The following is a 17,197-nucleotide window of genomic DNA, read 5'->3' as shown; positions in this document are numbered from 1 at the left end:
CAGTAAAATGCAAAAAATTAATAAAATTTATGATCCTGGTAGAAAAATGGTGAATTTTCTTAAAAAATTTTAAGTAAATAGCTTTATGTCTATTTATACTATTCAAAATTATCTAAATTTTCTTCTTGTACCCCTTCAAATGCCAAATCCAAAATTATATTGAAATTATAAGAGCTGTATTAATAGGAATGGGTTATTTCAGAAAATAACCCATTCCTAATAATTTCAGAAAATAACCCATTCCTATTAATTAATACAGCTGTATTAATTAAATAACCCATTCCTATATTAATACAGCTATATTAATTAAATAACCTTAAGACGAAGCTAATGGTATATATTTTTTTAATCAATCATTTTTCTGCCAGGGTCGTTTCGATACCCGTTAACCGTTTATTTTTTCAAACACGTTATCAGCTGATTCCAATATGTGATGCTGCAAGCTCGCGTGCACGCACGATGCTACTGTATCAGGCGCCACAGCAGCTCGCAGCGTCAGCGGCAGCGGCATCCGACGACGTGGAAAAACATGTCTCCTGCCAGTGACGTGTTGCATTCTTGACATCTCGCTAACCAAATTTCTATGCATAACAACAAGCCAAGGTAAATCTCGTTGTTTACACCAACTTTCTGTGAATCTCTATGTTTGTGTTCTGCATTTGGCTCCGTATGGGAGTATTATCTATACATGTGTGTATTACTTATAGAAAATAAAGTTATATTTTATCGATTAAGACTAAAAGAAACATCAACCACCTTTAATTAAATTGTTATAAATATAGCATACTCGTGTTATATAATAACCGTATATTTTTAATATATTCTTGAGTTTTTTTATGCATATTAAGTCTTATAAAAATGTTTTCAATAAAAATTACAATTTATAAAATATCATTAATTATAATATTTAGAATAAAAATAATTATTGCCACTAATTATCAATGAATGTATTAGTTGAAGAAATAACATTTGAAAAACCCGGCATAAATCAGCGCATGTGTAATATATTAAAATAAAATTATAGGTCCTTTAGGTTGGCACAAATATGTCGGCGCGCGGCACTCGGAAAACGCTTGTTGGCGTATTCCCGCGCTAAGACGCGGCGGTGGCGGCAAACGTCAACACTGTCAATAAAATTTAGATAGTTACGAAGGGAAGTGAGCGGGATCAGCGGCGAGAGTGCATCGCGTACAATCGTGTGCATCAAAGTTATCCTAGCTTAGTCCTCGGGGATCTTTAATTCTTTATCACATCGTTCTCTATAGAAAAGTAATCTCTGAAAGTTTCTTTCGTCTTGGCAAACGCTGTAAAGTGGTATCTTACGAAAATGGGTTTATCCGACGATTTAGAGGATTCAATTTTCATGAAACACCAAGATCTCTGCCAGAAACTTAACATGGATGCAGGTGCAGCCAACGACGCGTGGAAAGCCTACGACGACATGAGAAAACGTTATAGTCTTGAGGTTTGATTTATTATTAAGAAGTTTTTATTCTTCCGCTGCTTATTGATCAATTTATTTATTTATTTTTTATTTATTACATCGTTTGGTTGTTTATGTTTAAAATATCTTTTTCGTGTAAAAATATATTAATTTAAGTTCAAATAAACAAGACAAATTCTTTTTAAAGGGTGATCAATCACACTGGATTGGCTGTGCCCTGTATGTTGCATGTAGAAAGACTTCATTTCCCACTGTTGGGAAAAGTAATACAAGCATTCAAGGAAACTGTGTTTCCTTAACAAAGTTGCTTACACTCTGCAATATGCCTCTGGTTGAATTTTTCACAAAAAGCAAAGCCTGGGCAGACATGAGCAACATGCCACAAGATTTTGGTGCAAGAATTGATACTCTACAAAGAAACTTTTCAGTATCATCTGTGTTATTTCAAAAATATCAGCCAATATTCAGAGATATATTTAAAAATCCTGATGATTTAAGTAAACCAACTAGAACAAGAAGACATAAAGCTGTTGCATGTTCATTGAACCAACTATTTGAGTTCTGTTGGACACTTTTTACTTGTATCAAAAGTGGAATCCCTACACTATCTGATGATCTGGTCACTTCATACCACTTATTGTTAGATATTTGTGATTTGATGTACAGCAATGCATTGTTGGCAAATAGGAAAGATTTGTTGAATCCAGATTTTCCTGGTAGGTATTTAAATTTTTAGTGATCTGCTTTATTCTTTTGATACTCACAAATTTTATTTTATTTTTAGGCTTGCCTGAAAATTTTAGTAGTGAAGACTTTGTACCTCCAAAATCTGCAAATTGCATTGTTGATTTGCTGTGCGAACGTTTTAAGGCCATTGCTATTGAAGCAAAGAGTATCAAAGAATATTCACTAAAACCTTATTTATCTAGGCTTTTTCAAGAAAAAATTTTAAAGGGTGAACAATCTAATATTTCTGGACTTTTGGAAGCTCTATATTTTGATGGAAATAATAAGGCTGTAAATAAAGCTTATGAACAACATATACTTAGTATTGGCGAACTGGATGAAAGAATATTTTTAGGTAAGATTCAATACAAGAAGGCTTGTTATTATTTTTATTGTTGTAGATGTTAGTAATAGTAATAGTTGTAAAAAATATCTCTTTAATTTTTGTGTAGACTCCAATTTTATTGGAATTACATTAATTTAGACAATTATTGATATATTAATCAAGGTGTTATACAAACAATTTCAAAATAGTGATCATTTGCTCTTTAATAACTATTGATATGAAAAATACTCTATCTATTTGTTTATTTAGTTCAATTATATTTTCTCTATAAATTATTGGTGTTGACGTTTAATTTTTCATTTGCTGATTTTTTATTTATTTGTACTTAGTTTTTTTATTGATTTTTGCTTCATTAACATTTTGATGCTTTGATATGTAGCAGAATGCAGACGTATAAGATTTGATAATGAATCTTTAATTGCTAATGGGGAAAACTGGCCTGCATTATCAAAAGGTAGGTTTGTTTGAATAATTAAAACACAGTTAAATATTGAAAATAATTTATAGGTGTGAAGTGCTTTTATTTATTTCAAACACAATCTATCTATACTAGTTATTGATGATAAAATTTTTCTCTATTATTAATCGATTTGAAAGATAATAACAATGAATTTCTGTTTTAAAACCTACAGTATTTTAGATACTTATACAGTGATTGTTCTTCTTTGTTTTAGGACCAGATTTATTAATAGGTAATCTATCAAATAAAATACCAAATGTTAGCAGTCTTGAAGAGCAGTTACAATCTCGAAGTCAACTAGGAACGGTAATTTATTTACTTGACTAAAGCAACTATTTCAATTTCACACGATTTGCAATTTATAATAAAATTTGTTTCCAATAGATGCATTGTTTAGCACCCCTAACACCACTAACTGGTCGAAAATATTTAAAGAAAAAAGATTTGGCAAATGCTGCAACGATATCTATACCCACACAGAGTGTCATAAAACTCCAAACTTTATTAGTTGGATGTCAAGCTCAACCATCTGAAAATCTTTCTCAAGTATTTACCAATAGTTCATTTGATACTAAAACTTTTGTAGAAGCTAAAGTCCAAAAGTTTGCACAATTGTTTTGTGATGCATACAGTCCACCAGTTCCTGATAACGAAAATTTGTTAAATTTTGGATATAAACGTGCACAATCAGCTCAGGCTCTTTTCTACAAAATGTTAGAATTAGTTTTAGCTGATGAAATGATGAAAAAACCTAACTTTGACGTGTCGGTGAGTAAAACCTCTAATATTCATTTAATTATTATTTTCAATCAAGTAAATAATCATCTATTTATCCATATTTTAGACTTTACTGAAAAACAACAAGTTTTTACAATGTTTGTACGCGTGCTGTTGCGAAATAGTATTGTACTCTTATCAAAATCGAGACAAATCATTTCCATGGATCTTATTGACTTTAAACCTGGAAGCCTATCACTTTTATAAAGTCATAGAAGTAATTGTCAAAGTAGCTGTTGACCAATTGACTCGCGACACTGTCAAGCATCTGAATAGAATCGAAGAAATAATACTAGAATCTCTGGCATGGAAATCATCTAGTCCATTGTGGGAGGCATTAGAAAATTGTGAGGTTGATGTTCCTTCTTATGAAGAGGTTGCGCTTCCTGGCACTTTTGATCTAATAGATCCCAATACTCCTGGCCAACCAGTTCTAAGAAAAATTGCTCTCGACAGAAATTCTCAGAGCGATGTTCCACAAAGTCCGGTGTCATCGGCTTCGGAAAGGTGAGAAAATTCAAACCATCTAACTATTTAAAAATACATTGACTATAAATTGCTAATTTTATTTATACATTTTTGGTGTTGTTAGATTTCAGTCGCCTAATATTACTGCGGCTGCTAAAAAACGCCTGTTCACTGATTCGAAATCAGGCTCTCAAAGTGTGCTGAAAGGTCAAAATTTAATGGCAAAACTAATGGAAATAGATCAACCAAACTTGACAAAAAGTAATGAAATTTGCAACGGCACTGCAGTTAACCGTGATCGGAGCAAACCTCGAAGAACTGGTTCACTCGCTCTATTTTTCCGAAAGTTTTACCATTTAACTATCGCAAGAATGCAGACTTTGTGTAATTCGTTGAAGATTGCTGAACATGATTTGAAGAGAAAAATATGGACGATATTCGAATACTCCATAAAGGATAAAACTAATTTAATGAAAGATCGTCATTTGGATCAGATTCTGATGTGTGCGGTTTACGTTGTTTGTAAACTCGTGAAAATTCAAGCAAACTCATTCACAGAGATAATGAAGTGTTACAGACTGCAACCCCAAGCAGAATCACATATTTATCGTTCAGTTTTTATAAGAATTGCCACTAATCAAGTTGATCTGGAAAATTCTAACAGGTAAATTGATATTAAACAGTTGTGTACACACAACACACGTGCGTATATTGGTGACAAGCTTAGTAATTAAAAATAAATTTTGTTCAGTAGTAATAATAGCAACCCGCCACCTACTCCATCGGGAATGGCTGCAACTTCATTTGTTTACGGTTCAGAGGAACGTGGAGATTTGATCAAATTTTATAACGAAATTTACGTACCGGAAGTTCAAGATTTCGCCAAACGCTTGGGCTTAAATGATAACAATTCGAACTTAACTTTAAGTCCATTGCCTAGATATAGTTCTATTGCGAGTCCTTCTCCAGTCAGAAGAGTTACTAATAGCGTCATGACTCGTGTTCTTGATCCTAAGGAAATTGCTGCTACGCCGGCACCCCAACTTCAGTATTGCTTCAATCGTAGCCCTGCTAAGGTAATTCTAATTGATTGTAACTTATTTATTGTTCTCATAACTAGATCAATCTAATTTATATATTTTTGAATCTAGTTCATAGTTAATTGAGATTAACTCTATCTTTGTGTTTAACGCTATTTTCAAATCGTGACAATCGTTTGAATATTGTATTTACAATGGTATTTTTTGCTTTTCAGGATTTAGATACAATCAATAGAATGATTACAACGGTTGACGCAAGAAAGAGCATCAGTAAACGACTTCTTTCGAACGAATCAATGGTATTCGCCTCAGAACTTGACAATCCTACTAAGAAAAATTTAACCGATGCAGGTTTTATTGCCCGAAAGATTGAAAATATTATAGGAGAGCGACGCATTAACAATCCGTAATTCAAAGTCGATTGTATTATATATTTAGTAGATAGAAAATATTAAATGTGCTTTCACGTGCACTTAGTTTTATTACCGATAATATATTCGAGACATCTAGAAAAAAGAAAAAAAAGAATATTCTAAATTTTCTTAGAAATTAATTGTAGAAGTAAACTACTTCATTAAAAATTTTATTTAATAAATTTGTATATGGTTGCGAAAAGTTTGTTAGTAGCTTGTAATAGTTTTAACAACTATATTTTCATTCTTAGATCTTAAAAGCTTTTGTAAATAGTCATTTCAACTTTTTTTGTTTTTCCAATTAATACGTCCGCTTTTATTATCACTTAGATTATGAATTTTATTCAACGTTTAAATATGTACTCGCTGACTGAGTACTGGCCTTCCTTTCAATAATTATTTTACATATGCAAACATTGATACTGCTACATTAGTCCTTACAATTCTGAAAGACGTCGTATACCTACAATAAACGTGGACAAATTAAGTTTGCCGTGATATTTCAAATATATGTCCATCTATACTGTATTTTACTATCACTTAAAAAGTTTTTCTATTTTAATTACCGTTTTGCTTTATTGTAAAAAGATTACTGTCAGATTTTGATAGGATGCGTCTCTTTAACAGAAGACCACTTGAATTTGTTGAAAAGAACACAAACTGCTTGTTGACATAAGATTCATGAGGAAATTAATTGTGAATCTTGCAGATACAAACTGATTTATTTAATGTAGGTAGTGTCGATCTTATGTCTTTATATTGGGTGAAACTGCAATGTAAAATGTGGATAATCGTGATTATATTGTAGGCTAACGTTTCGTAGACGTCAAAAATAGTGTATGAAAAAATAAAATTGAAAACTATAAATTGTCTTCGGTGAATTTATTCTTAATACATTATAAAAATATTATTGAATAATGATTTAAGAAAATTAATTAAGAATCTTTCGTCTTGTGCTTATTCTTTTAGAAAAATTATTACTTACTGATTTTTATTTATAGATATGAATATACAATTTGAATTTATTTGTTTTATGTATCAAAAATTATCGTATAATTTTTGACGAACAAAAATTAGTTTGACTTCACGTTTTTTACAAAAAGTAATGGGAACGTTACGTCAGACTATATGTTTATAAGTATTATCCAATAGATATCTTTTCTTTGAAGATTTTCTGGTAAGTTTAACAATAATTACATTTTTAAACAATTCAGCGACGATAAAAGTAGAAGATTAAATATTGGCGGTTAATTAATCCGCTAAGTTGGCAAAAATATGGCGGCACTCATTTGGCGTATTCCCGCGCAAAGCGGGAGGTGATGGCGGTAATTACGTCGACTGCACTGCAGTGCACTGTCAACAGTGTATACGTCTAATGTCTAGATGGTGTTATTGAAGGAGCTAAGTGGGTCTCCGTGGGTTATCGAGTGCATACTGCACCGAGGTTGAAACCTCCAACAAACCGGAGGTCATCCAATTTATTCCTGCGTGTGCTTGTTTCCTAATATTTTCTCAGCAGATTCATCATCGTGCTTAAAACAGTTTTCAAGTAATAACACAATAACATAAGTGAAAATGGGCTTTTCCGACGACTCTGAAGACTCGACTTATGCCGAGCACCAGGATCTATGTGAGAAGCTAAACATGGATGCAGTTGTAGCTGAAGACGCTTGGAAATCATACTCAGATATAAAAAAACGCTACAGTCTCGAGGTATGTTGTTTACCGATTTTTTTTCTGCAAGTGCCATTTTTCTTATTTTTTTACATCATTTTGCTTCCGATTTTCACTTTGTTAATTTTTTCTCAATTAAAATACTATTGAATATACATTTGGATTTGTAATTTTTGTTCTTTTTGCAGGGTGATCAGTTACATTGGATTGGTTGTGCTTTGTATGTTGCATGTAGAAAGACTACACTTCCCACTGTTGGAAAAAGTAATGCAAATATTCAAGGAAATGGTATTTCTTTGATAAAATTACTTACTCTCTGCAATTTACCTTTGATTGAATTCTTTACAAAAAGCAAGTCATGGGCAGATATGAACAATATGCCAAAAGATTTTGAAGCTCGAATAGATACGTTACAGAAAAATTTTTCTGTATCATATATCTTATTTCAAAAGTATCAACCTATATTCACAGATATTTTTAAAACTCCTGATGATTCAAGCAAACCAATCAGATCAAGAAGACATAAAGTTGTAGCATGTACACCAAGTCAACTATTTGAATTTTGTTGGACTTTATTTATATGCATCAAAAGTGGAATACCTGCTTTATCTGATGATCTGGTCACTTCATACCATTTATTGTTAGATGTTTGTGATTTGATGTATAGCAATGCATTATTGGCAAACAGGAAGGATTTATTAAATCCCGAATTTTCTGGTAAGTTTAACAATAATTACATTTGTACTATTGTCTGTCTTCTTTTGATTTGTAATTTTACCATTTATAATTTTTATATTTTACTTTAAGGTTTGCCTGAAAATTTTCATAATGACGATTTTGTACCTCCCAAGTCTGCTAATTGTATTGTTAATTTGCTATGTGAGCGGTATGAAGCATATGCTGTTGATGCAATGGGTATTAAAGAGTACTCATTGAAACCTTACCTAACTAAGCTATTCCAAGATAAAATCTTAAAGAGTGAACAATCTAATTTCTCTGGACTTTTGGAAATTTTATATTTTGATGGAAATAATAAGGCCATTAATAAAGTTTATGAACAATATATGCTGAGTATTGGAGAACTTGATGAGCGAATATTTCTAGGTAAGATCATTTTCACATTGAATATTCCATTATTTTAATTTAATTTAAGAATAAGTAAGTTTGCAGAAAATTTATTCTAACTTAACTTATTTATTTTAAGTAAAAAAATATTACTGTTATTGTCAATGAGAATCACAAATTTTATAGATCCTGATGTACAACACTATTGTAATAATTACTTTCTAGAGTGATTTTAAAACTTATTTTTCAAATATGCAGTTATCTATATATATATATAATCAGCTTAGAAGTGCATTCAATTGTTTTCCTATCTATCAATATGTTAATCCTTTGTTATTTGAATATTTTTTTGTTTTTCTTTATTTAGAGCAAAATTATTCTAAGCTTTTTGATAATAAATAAAATATTTCGTTAAAATAATAATTAAGTCTACCAATCCTGTACATCATTCTATGTTAACTAAAATTTAATTTACTAGCAAACGTATTTTCGGAATAATCCAAATAATTTAATTTTATTTACATTTTTCAGGGCCAGATTCTCTCATAGGTACTTTACCTAACAAACTTGTAGTTATAAATAATCTTGAGGAACAGCTTCAATCTAAAAATCAATTGGAAACAGTAAGTGAAAATTTAACTTGTCTAAAAAACTTTACTAAAATTTGATTAAACTTGAAGTTTTGAATATCTTAATTCTGATATTTCATTTTTACAGATGCCAAATTTATGGCCACCAACACCATTAACAGGTCGAAAATATTTGAAATCAAAAGATATTACTAATGCTGCGACACCGCCTATCCCAACCCAAAGTGTCATAAAGCTTCAAACATTATTAGTTGGTTGTCAAGCTGAACCATCAGACAATCTCTTACAAGTTTTTGAAAATAGTTCACCTGACACAAAAGCTTTTCTTGAAGCCAAAGTCGGTGGTTTTGCACAGATGTTTTGCGACGCTTATTCATCCAAACTCCCGGAGCAAGGTGATAAGCCTTTCTTAGACATTGGACAAAAACGTGCTCAATCAGCGCAAACTTTATTTTATAAGATACTAGAATTAGTTTTAACAGACGAAATGGCAAAGAAGCCGAACTATGATGTATCGGTTAGTAACAAACTATATAATATATAAATCCTTGCAATGAAATGTACCTTTAACTTTTTACGGCATTAATTTACAGAATTTGTTGAAGAATGAAACGTTTCTACAATGTTTATTCGCATGCTGTTGCGAAATAGTCTTGTATTCGTATCAAAACAGGGATAAAACGTTCCCTTGGATTCTACATATTCTGAAATTGGAGGGTTATTTGTTTTATAAAGTCATAGAGGTGATTGTGAAAGTAGTTTTGGATCAGCTAACTCGTGACATGGTAAAGCATTTGAATCGAATTGAAGAAATGATTTTGGAATCTCTAGCGTGGACATCGTCGAGTCCTTTGTGGCAGGTGCTGCAAAGCTGTGATGCTGGAGTACCTTCTTATGAAGATGTTGCATTACCGAGTACGTTTGATTTAGACGAATCAAATACCCCTGGCCAGCCAGCTTTGAAAAAAATTACTATTGATATAAATTCCCAAACCGAAGTTCCGCAAAGTCCTGTATCATCTGCTTCGGAAAGGTATGGAATATTGGGTTGCTTGTTTTTCTTCTTTTCGGGTGTGTTTTTTTATTCGTAATAATTTTTCAGGTTTCAGTCTCCCAGCAAAATAAATGCTGCTAAGAAACAATTATCTTTTACTGAGACTAAATCTAGTTTACAGAGTGTTTTAAAAGGAAATACTACTCAAACGTTATTATCCCGAACAGTAAATGTAGCAACAACATCTGACCAGTCAAAACCAGATTCTCTGAAAAATGGTATGAGTGCGGTTGCTAATGTTGCTGCGAAACCACGAAGAACTGGTTCCCTCGCTTTATTTTTTCGGAAATTTTATCACTTGACTCACACAAGAATGCAGACTTTGTGTAACTCTTTGCAAATCACAGAGCACGATTTGAAAAGAAAAATATGGACGATATTTGAGTATTCGATGAAGGAGAGAACTTTTCTTATGAAAGACCGTCATTTAGATCAAATTCTCATGTCTGCAGTTTATGTTGTGTGCAAGCTTGCAAAAATCGAAACAAGCAGCTTTACTGAGATAATGCGATGTTATAGACTTCAGCCCCAAGCGGAATCGCACATTTACCGTTCAGTTCTTATCAAAACAGTGGTAGAAAATCAGATTGAAGCAGATTCAGTCAATGTCGAGAAGTAAGTTTAAAAGATAAACTTTCAGAATTAACCTTTTTTATTTATCGAAATATAATTTGCCAGTAGTAGTAACAGCGGTCATCCACCAACGCCATCGGGTATGGCCGCGACTTCTCGAATCTACGGCTCAGAGGAACGTGGCGATTTGATAAAATTCTACAATACAGTCTACGTGCCGGAAGTCAAGGATTTTGCTAAGCGTCTGAATTCGGAAAACAGTACTCTAAATTTAAAGCTCAGCCCTTTGCCTAAATACAACTCGATTACTTGTCCATCGCCGGTTAGACGTGTTACTAACAGTGTCATGACCCGTGTTCTTGATCCCAAGGAAGTTGCAGCTTCTTCAACATCTCAGCTTCAATACTGTTTCAATCGCAGTCCAGCTAAGGTTACTTGACTTGAAAATTTGTGTATTTTAGATTGTTTCATGATTTGATTATCTCATTAAAAAAATTGTATTTTGTTCCTTTAGGATTTAGAAACCATAAATAGAATGGTTACGTCAGCTGATGCAAGAAAATGCATTGGAAAACGTCTGCTTGAAGATGAGACTGAACTAGCGACTTCAGAAAATCATAGTGCTTCTAAAAGAGTTGCACGAAAACTCGAGAATATCATTGGAGAGCGCCGCATTCAAAATCCGTAGACGGGGTCTGAATTTATTATCAGATAAGAGAATAGAATATATTTAAATTATATTGTGTAAATGATCGACAATAATCGATCTAATTTGATCTTTGTTGCAAAAGATTGATTCTAAATGATGATTATAAAATGTTGGGTACGCCAAATTCATAATTGCCGTTCTATATTTTATATTTTAAATGCATTAAACTGCATTATTATAGCGTGAATGATTGACAATTGTCGCCTTGGTAACGTTCATCCGTGCAGTAATGGCGTGGTGTTATTATAAAACATAACGATAAATGTTCATTATGAGTTTCACGTTTTGTTACCTAACGCGGCCGCAGAACTTATCTAAGCATAAAAGAAAAGTTAGGCTGCGTTAAAAATTTATGTCCTTACAATGGGCAAAGCTGCAATGTAAAAATGTGGACAATTATGCGTTCCACAAAATACGAATATTCGTATTATTATAGTTAGTGTCCTAAATCTATTATATTGTATGATATATCTTTAAAAAAGTAAAATATTCTATACTTTTTAATAACAATTAAGTATAAATTTTTTATGCGACAATATAAATAAATCTATATCAATATCATAAGTGAATAATTTTACTATCCTATTTCGATTCAGTATCCTTTTAAAAGCTTTTAATGGTAAAGATAACAAATTCAATTTTTTTAATAATAAAGAAGTTCTACTATTGCAATTAACCTTTTAACAATGGTTAATTATGTAACGAAACCATTTTAATAAGTTTGTGGTTACCTCAACTTTATACCTACGGAATTTTTTTAAAAAGTTTTTCTAAGAAATAGAGACTTCAGAAAAAAAGTTTAATTATTTGTCTTGAAGTTTCGAGCTCTTTAACATTTTTCGAACTATAGAGCTGGAGTTTACGATTAACTTTTCACTCGAAATTAATAAATCTGTGTTGAATTTACTCATAATAATCTAAATAATTTCAGACCATTTAAGAATGATTTAGAGAAATATTGAAATGGAATACTTAGAAGCTCGAAAAAAATTTCGAGACGACTTAAAAATCTTCATTTAAAAATTTAACTCTTTCAATTTTTCTTTATGCTATAAAAAGGATTTTATATATATAATACATTTGTTAATATTTTTTTCGTCACTCACGTTTCTATACAAAAATAATCACATTTGGTGCTCAAGATAACTTTGACAAATTATTGAATACATCCAAAGTTTGTGTACCGATATAGAAAGGGAACACATAAAACGGTTATATTGTTAGAATTACTATTGCCATTGCAACTGCTAATATGCCCTGAAGCGATATATGTGTAACACGTACAAAATCAATGATATAATCCATTTTAGCGCTAGCTGTTAAACAGCCAAATTCATAACCTGTTAGTACTGCCAAGCAAGTAAAATCCCAAAAAATAAGATCGCAGTCCACATCCATATTGCATTTACAAATGTATCCCAACTATTAATTGGTTTATTTATTTTCGATTGTTGAAGGTAAGAGTCAATCGTTTTCGCGGATCTTTGTTTCAACTCCTGATGCTTGTCTTCGTCGAAATTCCGTGCCTTTTCTAATGCTGCGATCACTCGGCGATTCAAAAATACCCTTACACCAGGTAATTTGCTTGCATGGTTGAAACAGAATCTTAAAGAGAAAAACAGTTTGATTAATGACCAATTTTGATGATCGCTGTTTCAAAATCAATATACCTCACGATATTGTGTCTGATCCAAATGGAATACGACAGTGCGTTGTAGGTTCGCGGCATGTGTATATTAGTGATTTCGGCCAAATCGAGTAGATAAGTCTCATAGCTCGATCCCGGAACATAGTATTGCAGGCCCTCGACCATGCATCTCGTCATGTGCTCCCATTCGGGGCTTACTACGCGGAAATTCGGTTTCACCCAGTACTCCAAAAAGTCTCTTGAACGTGTTCGCACCTCTTCTAGTGTGCCTCGACAGAAGTTGAAACTGAAAAGAATTGATTATCGGCAACTACCAGTGACATTGTTGGAACGATCAATCCAGAAAATGAAAAGAACGCTCTGCTCACTCATCGTCAATCCCAAGAAGATATCCAAGTCCTCTCCACAGATGACAGTAAGCCTCGAGATCTTCATCCGTGACATTGTGCATTCCAAAGAACTTTGGATGTAGAATTTGGATACCAACGAAAGCAAATTGGGTACTAGACATTTCACCCTGATTGATTTTATGTTGCTTCAGTTGCGGAAAATTGTTAAAGACCGTGTAGGGACATTGACCGGTTTGTGGTACAGAGGAGGCCGATTCCACGTCGCGTCGCATGCGACTCAGTGCGGGACACCAAGCATCTTTGAGCGTTGTTTTATCCGAGTACTCGTCGAGAGGCATCTCTTGAATCTTCTTGCGAGTCATCACGTGCAATCGACGGACCGCACGAATGTCGTTGTATGCCTTGGTGCCAGGTGTCCAAGGATCCGTACTGTACCAGTTTTGTATTCGCGTGGTCGTTGATAAGTATCTGAAGTCATACGCGACTGTGCTTTTGCAATGGCTTGAACAGTTCAAGCGACTCAAAGCAAAGCTCTGCTGATTAGTTTACTAGCCACAGCCTCTCGCGCTTAAGCTCCTCCAAGTTTTCCCGTATGAATTTGATGTACAACAACGTTAACTGAAATTCCAACTTTACCTCGATAAACATGCATTCAAGAATGGATTTCGCAAATATTTTTAAAGTCGCGCCACCAACTACGTATTGCATTTGCGTAATAACGCAGAACAAATCCATTGCTTGATAGTTTGTTATTGCATAATTACATTCATTCAAGTTCAGCTCATTTAATCGAGCCTATCGTTTAACAATAGCTTGTAAAAATATTTTCTCAATGTAACATTGAGCAACTATCAGATAAACTGATATTATATGATAATCATCAATCGAGAGAATGTTTTCAAAAGATATTGCTAAATGATACGACTTAATCAGACAATTCAAGATTAATGGTCATACGATTAAGCTGACGGCTAAATGAACAGCTTAATGTTATATTGAAATAATATTGTCATGAAATATTGTTAAATAAGCTGGCTTGATTAAATGAGCTGAAATAGATTGAAGCCATTTATAAATAATAATCTATCGAATGATGTATTTTTTCTGCGTTATCATACTCATTGGAACTGAAACTAAGAATAGCAATTTGTGTTGACCTGTGCAGAAAGAGACCTTTTCCCCAAGAGTGATATGTCCATTCGCAAGTAATGTGCAAATTGGTCTTAGCGCTGAGAAAACAATGTAGCCCTACCTTTTGAAAGCAGTATAAGGGGTACTGGACGCATTCGTAAGAATGAGCGGCTTGAGTCCATCCTCAAAAGAGAATACAATGAACAGTGAGAGTAAGTTAGCATATGAGATTCCGAACCACTGATCCAAGGCCAGCTTCTGTCCGCGGCGAAACTTGTCGATATCGAGCCAGTTCGGTCTCGCATCGATGTTTGGACCACTGCCACCGTCGAAGAAAAACGATGCAAACAGTTCGATCAGCGATTTCGGCATGACCGAACTGAAGTATCCATTGAATTTTTCTATTAGCCATTCGCGACGCTGTTCTTTGGGGATCGTTGTTATTTCGCTATTAACTTTTTCAACGATCCGTAGCATCTCCCCGTCGCTGAGATTACCCTCTTTCCATTTTTCTCCGTCATTGCTTTCAACGCTGGTTGTGCCTCCCGTGCGTAGCGAATCACCGTAGGATGTTGGGCAACCTAGCTCATTGCTCTTTATTTCGTCTTGGCGCCCCATCGTTTTTTTCCAAATACGGCAGTTTCTTGGGTGTAATTGCTTATCACCTCGCTCACCTGCTGCTCCTTCGTTTTTCTAATTTACACCAGACTTCCCTGCCCTCTGCGTAACTCAAAAATTGAAAATAAACGTGAGCTTTCAACGTAGAGAAGGCTAAGATTAATTTAAATTAATTTGCAAAAAAGTATTATCTAGAAGCGTTGATACAGTCACGTATATATACTCGTAATATTACTTTATGAATACCATTGTATGATACTGCACATTATTAGCAATGATTTACGCCGTTAATTTTTTAATTTGCACTTAAATTATGACTATCCGCGTATGTCGTTAGCTTTTTAGCGACGAAAATGTGTTTAGCACAAAAATTACTGTTTGTTAAAGAGAAATCAATTTTTTAACATTAATAAAACGTAATTTGGATAGCCGCTGACCTCGAAGCTTACATTGCTGTAAAGGATAAGTCGATTGTAAACAAAAGTTGATGTATCTATGGTATCTTGCGGTATGTAAGCAAACCCATACGAAAACGAAGTTACTTCTAGATTCGTATCTCGCAAGCTGTCAAAATTAAACATCAAACGTCACATGTACCGTGTTTATTCAAGTTTTTGCTAATTTGAGTTTAAATTTCGTTTATAATAAAAATCTGCCTCTGCTATGAACGGAAATATCAAAAACTTACAATATCTCGTCGATGAAACAACGAACTTTATGTAGTATGCCAATATATCTCGGAGATCTTCTTAATGCAATGAAAGCTGCTATGGTGAACTATACAATTTTGAAATTTCTCAAATAAGATGCAACAGTTTGAATGGGGCTTCAGTACTCTAAAACTTTGTTTCACTCTTACATGTTTACTCAACCCTCTAGAACCTGTAACAACACCATAAGCGAGTGCAATAAAGAGCAACTTCAATGGTCTGTGTGTGATTTGACTCAAACGTTATCTGAGGTAACTGCGTCTTTGCACAGTCGATTATTAAGTAGCTCGACATTTTCGATTGGTGGCGGCACCTTCCAGAATCGTTCAAAGCCTTAATCTACATGTTAACAAAAAGAAGGAACAAATAAATGTACTTTCAATTTACACTATATATTATATATGTATATAACATTATCTTGAACATAGCGGCGTTAGACTCTTATATGTAAACACTACAGTCATAGAACCGACTACTTGATAAAACGATGATCGTTCTTGCTATTCTATTAATGCTTCTGTATCTCAAGACATCCCGTGCTTCCAAGTACTATTGAATGTAGAAATGTTCAAAGTAACCATCCACTATTCATCGTCTGCCTAGCACTATAAGAAATCTAGCCAATGTCTACGATGTAGCTTCATAGCAATCAACATATAAATAGATTAATCTGAAGTAAAACATCCTGTAACCTTATAGGTTAATTTCAAATAACTGATTAAATGAGAGACTACCCTATCATACCACAAATATCTATTATAATTATTATACCGAAAGTCTCTATCAAACAAGTCCAAACATCGCCCTAGCTGGAAAAATGCCTTTTCCCTATTTTGTTAAGTAACGTACAAGCTTATCCGATAAATCAATCATAAATGAATTCTCAGAGGATTTTCAATATTTTGGTAGTATTTTTTTTTTGGTTCGTAAAAATGTCAATCGATGGAATAAACTGAGCGTCTATTATTCTTCGTATGCCGCACATATGAGTATGTATATATGAGTAATATAATTTTTATATCAAATTTATCAGTGCAGTATATTGCAGATGATAGATCACATGGTTGTAGTTGCGTATTAAACAATAGCCACAAGTGCGCAGTATTTCAAACGGACCATATGCACCTGTGAAGTTACGTTGTTTTCCCTGCTACCCATTCTCGAGTTCCAAGTTGTCTTACGCAACTTTTTTAATTTGTTATATGCTGCTATCTGTAGATTTGTCGGATTATTACTATTACACATTGCCTCACAGTAATTATTCTAAATACAACAATTATATTTAGGAAAAAATGGCGAACGTGCATGCTTTATGGCAATCAATGCAGTTCAAGCGCGTTTTGAAATTATATAGCTACATTGAAAATTAATTTATAGTTATTTTGTTAATGAGATTCACTC

At 33.3% G+C, this 17,197-nt stretch overlaps 3 protein-coding genes across 7 annotated transcripts; 2 read left to right on the top strand and 1 right to left on the bottom strand.

Moving 5' to 3' along the window:
• Positions 1–495: 495 nt before the first annotated feature.
• LOC131662724 (retinoblastoma-like protein 1) lies at positions 496–6,502 on the top strand. 2 transcript variants are annotated; one of them, XM_058932584.1, is made up of 11 exons: positions 496–603; positions 1,025–1,465; positions 1,632–2,160; positions 2,229–2,525; positions 2,896–2,970; positions 3,191–3,282; positions 3,361–3,744; positions 3,821–4,260; positions 4,346–4,885; positions 4,976–5,297; positions 5,477–6,502. In XM_058932584.1, the coding sequence occupies exons 2-11, from the start codon at positions 1,328–1,330 to the stop codon at positions 5,669–5,671; spliced, it is 3,012 nt and encodes a 1,003-aa protein (XP_058788567.1). In that variant the 5' UTR covers positions 496–603; positions 1,025–1,327; the 3' UTR covers positions 5,672–6,502. The 2 variants fall into 2 exon arrangements, with proteins under 2 accessions (XP_058788567.1, XP_058788566.1); XM_058932583.1 differs by having other exon boundaries at positions 4,973–5,297.
• A 542-nt stretch (positions 6,503–7,044) lies between these two features.
• LOC131662727 (retinoblastoma-like protein 2) lies at positions 7,045–11,868 on the top strand. Of its 2 annotated transcripts, none has more exons than XM_058932589.1 (9): positions 7,045–7,387; positions 7,537–8,065; positions 8,156–8,452; positions 8,945–9,036; positions 9,131–9,520; positions 9,597–10,036; positions 10,106–10,672; positions 10,739–11,060; positions 11,145–11,868. In XM_058932589.1, exons 1-9 carry the CDS (start codon positions 7,250–7,252, stop codon positions 11,316–11,318), a joined length of 2,949 nt encoding a protein of 982 aa, XP_058788572.1. In that variant the 5' UTR covers positions 7,045–7,249; the 3' UTR covers positions 11,319–11,868. The 2 variants fall into 2 exon arrangements, with proteins under 2 accessions (XP_058788572.1, XP_058788571.1); XM_058932588.1 differs by having other exon boundaries at positions 10,736–11,060.
• A 504-nt stretch (positions 11,869–12,372) lies between these two features.
• LOC131662781 (uncharacterized) lies at positions 12,373–15,535 on the bottom strand. Of its 3 annotated transcripts, XM_058932695.1 has the most exons (5): positions 14,966–14,994; positions 14,590–14,847; positions 13,356–13,805; positions 13,010–13,273; positions 12,373–12,944 (listed from the first exon to the last, which is right to left on the bottom strand). In XM_058932695.1, exons 1-5 carry the CDS (start codon positions 14,974–14,976, stop codon positions 12,683–12,685), a joined length of 1,245 nt encoding a protein of 414 aa, XP_058788678.1. In that variant the 5' UTR covers positions 14,977–14,994; the 3' UTR covers positions 12,373–12,682. The 3 variants fall into 3 exon arrangements, with proteins under 3 accessions (XP_058788678.1, XP_058788675.1, XP_058788677.1); XM_058932692.1 differs by having other exon boundaries at positions 14,590–15,535; XM_058932694.1 differs by having other exon boundaries at positions 13,356–13,766; positions 14,590–15,535.
• Positions 15,536–17,197: the final 1,662 nt, after the last annotated feature.

This window comes from Phymastichus coffea, unplaced genomic scaffold, assembly GCF_024137745.1.
Source record: "Phymastichus coffea isolate CEN01 unplaced genomic scaffold, Cenicafe_Pcof_1.1 PCOF00028, whole genome shotgun sequence".
Classification (NCBI taxonomy): domain Eukaryota; kingdom Metazoa; phylum Arthropoda; class Insecta; order Hymenoptera; family Eulophidae; genus Phymastichus; species Phymastichus coffea.
Note: the sequence above shows the minus strand (reverse complement) of the source record. Positions and strands in the feature narration are given on the sequence as shown.

Coding starts and splice junctions, on each gene's coding strand:
- LOC131662724 (XM_058932583.1), top strand. CDS start 1,328: ATGGGTTTATCCGACGATTTAGAGGATTCAATTTTCATGAAACACCAA. Junction 2,526..2,895: donor GGATGAAAGAATATTTTTAG/GTAAGATTCAAT, acceptor TTTGATATGTAG/CAGAATGCAGACGTATAAGA. Junction 4,261..4,345: donor GTGTCATCGGCTTCGGAAAG/GTGAGAAAATTC, acceptor TGGTGTTGTTAG/ATTTCAGTCGCCTAATATTA.
- LOC131662727 (XM_058932588.1), top strand. CDS start 7,250: ATGGGCTTTTCCGACGACTCTGAAGACTCGACTTATGCCGAGCACCAG. Junction 9,037..9,130: donor CTAAAAATCAATTGGAAACA/GTAAGTGAAAAT, acceptor TCATTTTTACAG/ATGCCAAATTTATGGCCACC. Junction 10,673..10,735: donor GATTCAGTCAATGTCGAGAA/GTAAGTTTAAAA, acceptor ATAATTTGCCAG/TAGTAGTAACAGCGGTCATC.
- LOC131662781 (XM_058932692.1), bottom strand. CDS start 15,086: ATGGGGCGCCAAGACGAAATAAAGAGCAATGAGCTAGGTTGCCCAACA. Junction 13,806..14,589: donor CCTTATACTGCTTTCAAAAG/GTAGGGCTACAT, acceptor GTATGACTTCAG/ATACTTATCAACGACCACGC. Junction 13,274..13,355: donor CTTCTTGGGATTGACGATGA/GTGAGCAGAGCG, acceptor AATTCTTTTCAG/TTTCAACTTCTGTCGAGGCA.